This window comes from Trachurus trachurus (assembly GCF_905171665.1).
Source record: "Trachurus trachurus genome assembly, chromosome: 18".
NCBI classification, from domain to species: domain Eukaryota; kingdom Metazoa; phylum Chordata; class Actinopteri; order Carangiformes; family Carangidae; genus Trachurus; species Trachurus trachurus.
This window is the reverse complement of record NC_139909.1, coordinates 7,334,091-7,345,110: the sequence shown is the minus strand read 5'-3', so window position 1 is coordinate 7,345,110 and position 11,020 is coordinate 7,334,091. Positions and strand designations below refer to the sequence as shown.

Genomic DNA, 11,020 nt, shown 5'->3' with positions numbered 1-11,020 from the left:
ACCAGCAAGCTAACCACTAGGCTACAGACAGAGAAAAGATATGAAGGGTAAAGAAAACCTTTGATAAGAGGATCACTGGCTTCTGCTTAAAGAAAAAAGTAAGGAATCGTGGCAGAAAAAGTTAAATATTTTAAAAAGTATAAATAGTTAAAAAGAGAAAAGTAATGCCGATAAAGTTAAAAAAAAAAAGCTGCACGTTTTGATATATGAATTGTTGAAATAGCACAACACCTAACACACTAACCATATGGCCACAGAGAACCTGAGTTACAATGAGCTTTATACTATGAGGAATCAAAGACTGTCCAATGACAGCTGAATAATTGGAATCAAAAGTCAAGCAATGATGTGAAATGACTAAGGCAGGAATCGAACCCATGACCATATGATCACTAAATCTTTACTCTGCCACTCGGCTACAGAGAGCACACTGCTTTCAAGACTGTTGTCATTCATTGTAATGTGATGATGTGCTTCAAACTGGTATGAGTAATCAAGGAGATAACAAACACCTGTAACCAATTGAAGGCGGGGGAGGAGAGCAGAATTCAACATAACATAACAAGAGTTCTTCCCTTGGATTCGAACCAGTGATCTTAGGGTTGGCAAGCAGCCACCCTAACCCCTACACTACAGTGGAGTTGTGAAGAAATGTTGTCTGTTAATGATCTGCACACTGTCAACATCTAAAAAGTTAAATATTTGAAAAAGTATAAATAGTATAAAAGAGAAAAATAATAGCAATATTGTCCTGAAAAAGCTGCACGTTTTGATATATGAATTGTTGAAATAGCACAAAGTATGAAGGACTAGAAGAAGACCGTAAAAAGGCGGAAGAAAATGGCCAAACAGAAGAACAATAGTGTGACTGCTTCAGCAGTCACACTAATAACAAAGACATTTCAAACATTGAACAGGAACGAGACTCAAAACCAAAGTGATGAGGTTTGTTCAGTGTTGTGTTGAGCTGAATGAGTTCCTCAACACTGGCTGCTGGTTTCTAACGGAGACAGATGTTTGTCTGAACAGCTGTGTGGTTCATCTGTCAGTGGAAACACACTGAGACATAACGGAGGTGAAGCAGCACAGTGACACCTGCTGGACAAACTCTACATGTGCTACAGTAATAACCCAGAAACACATTGTCCATTAAAACATCCTATTGATAATAAACACCTGCTGATGTCACTTATTCATGTAGTTTAGAGCCAATGTCTCTGAGAGCTCATGAGTTTTAATCTGAACCTTCATTAGATGATGTTTACACACGTTTACACTGGATCAGGATCATGGAAATGTTTTATATCAGTCATTTAGTCAGTGTGCAGAAAGTGGAGGCAGTTACAATGAATGGATAAATAGATCAATATGGCAAAGTTCAAAGTGAAGTGTCAAAGAGAAAAGACTGGAAAGTGTTTGAGTGGAGGGAGTCGTATCTAGAGAGAGAAATACAGCAGAAACACTCTGACACACAGGAGAGTCACAACTACTTCACTCTGGTAGAAATGAACATTTATTTATGGCAAAAAAACAAAACAAAAAACATGTAACGTCTCTTCATCCTCTGCATCATGAAAAAAACACAACAATATTACAACTCTGCATTAAGACTCATAGAAAAGTCAGAACAACTTCACTCCTGGTTCGATTGATAATAAAAAATATTAATAAAGTGCAAAACTGGTGGATGAAGCAGAAAGACGGGACGATCGAGGAAAACAACTCCAACACATTGACACAGAGTTTTACAAAATATGACATAAAATATTCATGTTATATGACTGTGACAGTAGACGATATAAAGACAGTAATAATCCTCACAGAGATGACTGGGGTGGGACTTGAACTCACGATCTGATGATCAGTAAAGTAGACTCTAACCATTGGAACTGAGTTTTACACTGTCATGAATCAAAGACAGTTGAATAATCGCTGAATAGTTGAAAGTCTTGTGAACATTTCACAGGTTGAATAAACTCTGTAGCTAGAAGCATGAAAAGCCTGTTCTTCTGTTTCTCTCTCTGGTCTCCTTGTGTATTAATGTTTATAAAACCTCAGCACCATGATGTACAATCCACTATTTAACGTCCTTTTCTTCAGGACAACCTGAGCTTTCAGAATATTCATTCTGTTGTGACATCATATGATTGTAGAAAAAGCTATACGATAAGAAGAGGAAAGGGAAAAAACTGAAAATAAATTTCACATATATTTTTGAAAACACATAGAAAATATAAATATATATATTTACATTATTTACAAAAATGCCCCACTCATCTGACATGAAAACAACAACAAAGGAGCGATACGAGCGACAGCGACATAAATAAAAAGTCTGGTGTGAACACCTTTAACGCTTCATCTCAACACAAACCCACAGTCACACAGATCATAAACATAAACACACTCCCTTCAGATCATCATCATCCAGTACTCTGACAGAGTCTCTGTCTGACGACTCTGCTGAGGACCTGAAGCTCTGGTGACTGGTTGTGACAGTCAGAGGGTCCAGTTGGTCCTGACCGGTCTGATCTGGTCTCTGATGGTTTGTCTTTACACCTCTGAACTGAGCTTTAGTGGATTTAGTGAAACAAGGACTGGAGCAGCAGCCGAGTTTGACCTGGCTAAGCTAACAGATGTTTGATGCCTCGTATTATGTGCTGGGATCCTGTTTGTACTGTTGATGACATTTGGTGCTGTTCTGAACATTATTTGTGGCTATAAGTGGCCTTTTGATCGGTGGATAGTGGATCCGTATACTGCGCTGTTTGTTATGGTGCAGTCATTGCTAACGTTTCTACAGCTAGAGAAGCTAGCGGTTAGCAGATCTCTTGAGGGGGGGGGGGGGGGGGGTCTAACTCGGTGTTACGGTGCGTTGGACCATGGGTTAAACTTACGCCAGAATATCCCTTTAATGATTTAAAGGCCAAACTCGGAAACTTTAAAGGTGTACAGAAATGGCCGTTTGTCCTGTTTGTCGCGCCGAGTTGTCACGAGTTGCAACACGGGTAAGGAAAACAAATTTGGCGGGATATTCAAAGCTTGGGGTGAGACCGAGCTCCGTGTGTGTGTGCGTGTCTCAGACGTTTGAATGACGGATGACGGATCCAATATCAGTGGCTGGTGAATCGTGTACAGGCTGACGTATAATCCGTGCGCCTGCATTATCCAATGCGAAAAAAAAAAACACACTTTCATCCCGGATTTACTCAAAAATAGAATTTTGCACAAAGTTTGGCTACATCGTCTGAAAGATGAGTTATCACATTAATTTTATGATCCAGAGTGGGCTTAAAGTCAGTTTTCTTTTCTGTACACCTTTAAGAACATGGATTAAAACAACAGTAGCTGATCCAGAGACTCAGGTTCTGTTGATACGAAAGAGGACGGTGGTTCAGCGTCCAGTTAGATCTGATGGACTGAAGTTTAGAGACTCTGAGTCTCTGCAGCTGGGGTGGTGTTTCTTCTCCTAGATTTGATTAAATGAAGCCAGAGAGCAAAGGTGTGACAGAGAACCAGTAAAACTGCTGCTGTCAGTCCAACATAAAGGCCGATTCTTCCTCGACTCTCTGGTTCTGGTCTCTGTGGTTCTTGTCTCCGTGGTTCTGGTTCACCAAAAGCTGTTGTAAGACACAAGACATAAAAACACTCTGACTCTCCTGCAGCATGTCCAAAGTCCGGCCCGGGGGCCAATTGTGACCCGTGTTCAAATTCCCACCGGCCCACAGTCATAAAATCAATAATATGCAGACCACCAGCACATACAAAGAAAAGCTATTTTATATTTCACCAGACGATGGCAGCAGACCTGTGGCCACATTCTAACCGCGCGACCCTTGACCCTTTCCAGCCCATTTCTAAAATAAAATATAAAATATAATATGCAATGTTTCAAATGAACCTAGATATGTTAAAGTTTTTTTCCAGACAGACTTTCTCTTCATTTTTATGTGGTCTTCAAATATGAAAAGCAGAGTGATTTTGGTAAAAACTTAGATTCATTTATATTCAATGTGAAGAAATGGAAAGAATGCCATTTGCAATAAAAGAAAAATGTATTAAATTGTTAATTTGCATTTAATGTTAATGGTTCAAAGGATGTCAGGCTGAATGGATTTTCACCTCACCATATCTGGCCCTTTGCAAAAAGTTTGGACTCCACTGACTCTACTGAACCAACTCACCAGTGACGTTCAGTCGACATTCATCAGATCCACTCCCATACTCAGTGAGAACTTCACACTGGTAAAGTCCTGAGTCTTCAGTCCTGAGTCTGGACACATGAAGTCTGACTCGTCCTTCTCTGAGGACGTCTCTGTCACACTGGACTCGTCCTGAAAACTGTTTATCATGAGACTCTGAGACCTCATCACCCTCATGTAGATGATACAGGACTAATGGTTTTTCATCAGTGAAGAGTCGACAGTAGACGATGAGTGAGTCTGCTGAACCCCGAGTGTTGGTGGTGAAGGTCCACTCCAGTGTGATGTTGTGGTTCTCCTCTGCCTGATAGGAGCTCTGTGTCACCTTCACTACAAATGTTGGTTCTGAGGAGACAGAGGGAAAGTGAGGAGCAGACTAACTGAGGACTTGTATCAGTTTGTAGAGAATAAAGTGAAGGAGTAAACTCACCACAGACACAGGAGGTCAGTGTGAGGAGCAGCAGGAAGCAGCACATCATCTTCTCCCTGTCACAGGAGACAACAACACATCAACAACTACATCTACACTCACTTCTTCCTCTTCACTAGTTTTGGTGCAGTAATATATTTATGTCACAAGGTGGCTCCAGTGAAATGATCACAGACTGGAAACAACAGACTGAAGCTCAGTGGATCAATGTGATACATCTGGTACAATAAATACTTGTATAATATATTAATAACACAAAGAGTTTAATGGAACAAATGTCAGATTTCTCACATTCTGCTTCTCTTAGATTTAAACCTTTCAGGAGAAACATTATAAACCATCAGGTCAGAAATGATCCAGAACATCAGAGACCAACATGTGGAGCAGCTGGAGTCATGATGACATCAGGCCGACAGGTCAGGTCCATGTAACGCTCTCATTATAACACAGACCGTTAACTGTATTATGTACAACAGCTATAATAATGTAGTGGTCATTCTATATAGATATATGCTGTAATGAAAAAAAATAACCTTAAATGTTTCAATCAGCTAATAATGATAATAATAATCAAAATGATGTTGCATTTATAACACAGACTGTGTCTCTATTAAAACCCACAACCAAACAAAAGAAAACACTAAACACACAACAACAACAACATCATCAGCTCCTTCAGTCTCTTCACAGGGCAACAGGCAAGAGATTCAACTACAACTGAAACCTGACATTGAGTACAGTTTTATATAGAGGAAGGAGGAGGAGCAGTGGGTGGGGACTGATCTGTGATTGGCTGACTTTCACATGACTCCACCAATGCAATCTAAGGCACCGGGGAGGGGAGGGAGAAGTTCTCAGCGCTGATGCACAGTGACATGAAGCAGTTCAGTCTCACCACTTCTCTGTGAGCAACACACAGTCTCTACTACTGCCGCTGCTGCTAGAAACTCTGTCTGAACTCATCAATGAACAACAACAACTAAACCACAAACTCAACCCAAAAACAACCTGCTACACATTCTCCTAACTGCATCTGTCCCTTAACAAACGTGCAGAATCACAACAGCAACACAACACACAGCTACAAAGTTTACCTGGTGGTGTGAAAGACTGCAGCATCTTCTGGCTGAGAAATCCTCTGCTGAACACAAACCCCGGGCGCTGCACGAACTCTGCAAAGACCATTTATACTCGCTCCTAGAAACACCTCCCCTAAAAAACTCTGAGTCTCTTCAGACTCCGAACCACACAACACACACAGACACACAACAACAACACCACACTGAGGTCAGAGTTCAGAGCTTCATGTTCAGTCCGTGGTCCAAAGAAGAGTGAGGAGAGGAAACAGAGTGTCAGGGTTTATACAGGGGGGAGGGGCTTCACTACAAACTGGTTCAGCCAATGGGAGACAACAAGGTTCACACTCATTTCTGTTCTCAGCTCTCGAGCACTGTCAAATAGAAGCGCCTCCTGATGGAGGAATATGGGTATTGCAAAAGCACCCAAGAACTGACAACTCTGCATTGTTGGTGAATGAGCAAGTGTGGTATTTTCAATAATTTAAGGACTTTTATAGATCACCCACGTTAATAGCATCATTGAGGACCCTTTACAGATAAACATTAAAGCAGAAGTAAGCGATATTTTTGTGTTAATATAAGTCTTAAATAGTTATATCTTCCGACAGCAATCACTTACATAGAGTGTTTGGACCGAAACACGGGTCTGTCAGTCTCTCTGCTCTGCTCTGCTCTGAGCCGAGGAGAAAACATTTATCGTATCCTACAGTTTTTATCCAATGAGGAGAGAGAATGGCATGAAGGGCTGTGTGTGCAGCCAAGGGATGCGCCTGAATGTGGTGACGTAGGGACGAGGACCAATAGATCCATGACGAGGGCGGGGGCTGCTAACTCCATCGGCTGACAAGACGTTATGGTGCGTTCAAGGCAACCCGTAACTCGTGTTTTTCCGACCTGTGAAGTGGTACCAGTTCGATCTGGTACGAGTTCACGGGTCGGAAGTTACGAGTGGCCGTTATAGTGACTTTCACAGGTAAAACATGAGTAAACAGTCGAGGTCCCGACGCTGTCCGACGAGGCCCGACAGTCAGGGGGAGTTTAACTTCAACTTTGACTTAAACTTTATTGTCCCCAGAGGGAAACTTACTTTGCAGGCCGGTTAAAACATAAAACATAGAAAACACATTCACACAACTGATCTACATTCAACAGCGACTGTAGGAGGAGAGTCAGAGCAGAGTCACATGGAAGGGGAAATGGTCCGAGAGGAGGAGAGGATGGAGTCTAAAGCCAGGGACACACCGGCCTGACTGTCGGGCCTCGTCGGACGGCGTCGGGACCTCGTCTGTTTACTCATGTTACAGCACGTTGCGCAACCTCTGAGTAAAGGAAGGTGACAATTGCTACCTTCAAGGGAGGGTCCAGTTCAATTATAAGAGTTGGAGAGAGGTGAATTAAAGATATCTTGAACTGGAATTATGACTAGTCAGAATCAAATTGTAGATATCTCAAACTGGAATTAGTACTAGTCGTAATTCAGTTACAGATATCTGTAATTCACATAGCGGATATCTGCAACTGAATTGTAAATATCTGTAATGACAAACCCCATACACATGAACAGCAAAAGTGACGTCATTCGTCCTAGGAAGAACATAGTTGTCGATATCGGAACTGAAAACTGAATTACAAATAGCTGCAACACATTTCCAGTCTGGCTTTTAAATGTTAAAATGGCTTTCCATATACGTGCGTCTGAAGCCTCCATCCACCAATGGTTACGCTTATAAAGAAATCAGTTATTTTTCACAGTTGGAATCATTTTCATGTTGGTGCAGTTAGTTACAGGGCAGCAGCAAAGGAGTTGTGTGTTTCTACATAAATAAAACACAAAACATATTAGCCTAATATTTTCTTCATTTAGTGATGCAGGTCTGTTAAAGTTTGGGTTTGGCTACAGAAATAGAACAGTCTCACTGAATCAGAACTGAAAAGGATCTGGATGGTCATGAAAAGGTGAATATTGTTCATTGATGCAGTCATTTACTTAATGTTCAGTAAGTTTTGATAATAGTAAAACAATCTGCCTTGAGTCCATATTTATATCATAATAGCCTACAGTTTCTTCAGTGATCTTCAGATTCCCTTTTGGCCATGTGTATTGTATTATTTTAACTAAGATGAAGTGTGATGATGATGATTTAATTGACATGCCTGAAATAAACAAATAAATAAATAAATCTGTGCTGGATATGAGTTGAAAATGCGATTACACTGATTGTGGTCTGTCAAATAGCCTATTGTAAAGCAATATGTCCACCAAATATATAGTTTAATATAATTCAGCAAATATTTAATGTTTCAATTCGATTTCGAATTGTGTGGCCCTTCACTCACTTTATCTGAGTCAATGTGGCCCTCTGGAAAAAAAAAAATTGCCCACCCCTGTTTTATGTTTACCGCCATGAAACCAGGCTGGCTTCAGTGGCTTGATGGCGGCAAATATAAAACAGGTAGGTACTGCTCTCATATTATTGGCTGAGAAAGAAGATAAGAAGTTAGAGACTAGTAGAGCACTGGAAAAGAGAGTAAGGACAGCATTGGTTCAATGGAAGCGCCTCCTGATGGAGGAATATGGGTATTGCAAAAGCGCCCAAGAACTGACAACTCTGCATTGTTGGTGAATGAGCAAGTGTGGTATAATTTAAGGACATTTATAGATCACCCACGTTAATAGCATCATTGAGGATCCTTTACAGATAAACATTAACACATAGGCGAGTAAAAAAAAAAGTTGTCTACATTAATGTTTAAATCTACATTTTATAATAAACGTATAAGTGTAATTTGATATGACCAAGACACCTAAAAACAAAAACACGGCCGTTTTCATCAATTTACAATGGGTTTTCTGGGCGCTTTTGCAATACCCATATCCTGCTACTCGGGGCGCAAAACCCTTACCACGGGAGTCAATGGAGGTGTCTGTCACGTTAATATAATACATCCATGGAGCAACTTCCATTGAAATGAACGGCGGCCATTTTCCGGTCCGGTATCCAGTTAATATAATACATCCATGGTCTGTCAGTGCCCGATCCGTACCCGGAACACGATCCGCTACTGCGCATGCCCCCTTCTTTTAGTTCATGGCAGACACCGATATGCATGAAAACAGAGACGTTCTATGAGGAAAAACCATGGATGTATTATATTAAAAACACAAGCACGTCGCAACGAATTCCCCTCTGTTCTATTTCTGATTAAACTAAATGTAATGTAGACTGATCAGTTAATTGCATTTATTTATTGATGTAAATGTGGTGATTTATGCACATACAGACAGCAGCAAGTCAGCACTGCTCCTCTGACCAGCTCCTCCTGAAGCTTCACTTTTCATTTACACAAACTAATCAATGAGACCATAAATTAATCTGCTCGCTTTATCCACCGGCATGACGACGTCTGGGTGACCGGTCGATCCCCTCAGTCGGCCGGCTGCTGCCTCTGAGATGAGCCGAGCAGCGAGCTAGCTCCCGGTGGCTACTCCCAGCTCTGCTCCCAGCTCTGCTCCCAGCTAGCTCTGCACTTCTCCCAAAACCTCGGAGCAAACTTCCAAACAGACGTCAGTTGGATAAACTGACCACAGATTAGGACTCTAAACTGTGACTTTCTCGCATGAAAAAATATTTAAAATTAATAAAGTGACGTTGCTACGGCGGACTTTTAGCTGCTCTAGGCTATCAGTTAGCATAGCTTTGAAGCTAATGCCGTAAAACGGCGTGTCGCTACCCGATCTGCGACGCTACCGGATCATGGATGTATTTGCATAGACATATATACATACATGCAGTGACGGCTGGTGGTCAAATTAGTTGGGTGGGCTAATAAATAAATTATACCCATTAAATGATTAACACAGCTAAAAGTTAGGGTTATCCTATCTCACAAAAGTATAGCAACTAACTAGGCCTACACACTGCATTAAGTAGAAGGGTCTAGTCCAAAAAAAAAAAAAAAAAAAAGCTTCACCTGGTTATCTCACACATACACACACAGTCTCTCTCTCTCTATCTCTCTCTCACGCACGCACGCACGCACACACACACACACACGTACGCACGCACGCACGCACACACACACACAAACACCTACACACACACACACACACACAGGGTTCCTACACATTTGACATTTCCAAATTCCATACTTTTTCCAGACCCTATATTTTCCAGACTTCTCGGTAAAAAAATTCAAATAATTTATGATATTTGAGTAAATAAGTTGTGCATTATATTAAAAAAATCATGCAATTAATCATTTGTTTTCATTATTCTGAATATGTATGTATATTATGTACAATAGCGCATACAAAAATAATTAACCCAGATAACTTCAGATAAGACCAAACCCAGATAAGTATTAAGATAAATATATTTCCATACAATAATTTCCATTTTCCATACTTTTCCAGACCTGGAAATGTATAAAATCAAATTCCATACTTTTCCATACTTTCCATACCTGCGTAGGAACCCTGCACACACACACGTACGCACGCACGCACACACACACACACACACACAAACACCTACACACACACACACACACACACACACACACGTACGCACGCACACACACACACCCGACGATATTGCTCAATTAAAAAGACGATATGCAGCTCATATCGACGGCCTTTCTGGTCTGTTATCGCCATGTCATGGTGCTCCTGGTGAGTTTAGAAACTAGATTCTCCACTTCGTTCATGTTAGCAAAGACAGTTTAGAGCAGTAAAGTAATGCTACCTGTGATGCTAGCGCCTAGCGCCGCTGTTTCTGTCTTCTCCCTCCCACAACAACACAATTTGTCCTCCGGTTCCTGTCATTGGTCTGAAAACAGCGGTGTTGGGCTAAATGAAATTAGCCCCAATGACAAGTGAACAGTGGCGCAAAAAGTGGGTATGCACTATATGCGGCGCATAGGGGCGCCGCGCTAGAGGGGGCGCCAAAGCGATGGGGGAAAAATGATTTTGAGTCGGCATTTTCTGTATTTAACAGCTGATTGTGCATGTGTAAATGATATGATCAATAACAGAGAGGCATGTCACTAGTTAGGCGCCCCTCCCCTCCCTCACCCCCCCTCCTCTCAGGGCCGGTTTTAGCTATGGGCAATACGAGCGCTCTCCAAAAAAAAAAAAAAAAAAAGATTAAAAAAAACTCGCCAGTTTTCTTAACTACCGCTTATTTCCACGTCAAGTTAGTGGAGTGGGCGCCCTATGTCACCTTGCTGCTGATAGTCATGTTGTGTGTGTGTGTGTGTGTGTCAGAAGAGGCAAGGGGTTGGGGTGGGGGGCGGGGGATCAACTTGCG

General features: G+C 41.5%; 1 protein-coding gene across 1 annotated transcript; it reads right to left on the bottom strand.

Annotated features, from left to right (window-relative positions):
* Positions 1 to 2,689: 2,689 nt before the first annotated feature.
* On the bottom strand, positions 2,690 to 5,946 carry LOC311002133 (uncharacterized protein). The gene is made up of 5 exons (XM_083993378.1): positions 5,727 to 5,946; positions 4,633 to 4,688; positions 4,185 to 4,547; positions 3,319 to 3,620; positions 2,690 to 2,939 (listed from the first exon to the last, which is right to left on the bottom strand). Exons 2-4 carry the CDS (start codon positions 4,679 to 4,681, stop codon positions 3,427 to 3,429), a joined length of 606 nt encoding a protein of 201 aa, XP_083849504.1. The 5' UTR covers positions 4,682 to 4,688; positions 5,727 to 5,946; the 3' UTR covers positions 2,690 to 2,939; positions 3,319 to 3,426.
* Between the last annotated feature and the right edge of the window lie 5,074 nt (positions 5,947 to 11,020).

Excerpts from the sequence above, each read along its gene's own strand:
- LOC311002133 (XM_083993378.1), bottom strand. The coding sequence starts at position 4,681 with ATGATGTGCTGCTTCCTGCTGCTCCTCACACTGACCTCCTGTGTCTGT. Across the intron at positions 4,548-4,632 it reads ACTGACCTCCTGTGTCTGTG|AACCAACATTTGTAGTGAAG; the intron begins GTGAGTTTACTC and ends CTGTCTCCTCAG. Across the intron at positions 3,621-4,184 it reads ATGTCGACTGAACGTCACTG|CTTTTGGTGAACCAGAACCA; the intron begins GTGAGTTGGTTC and ends GTCTTACAACAG.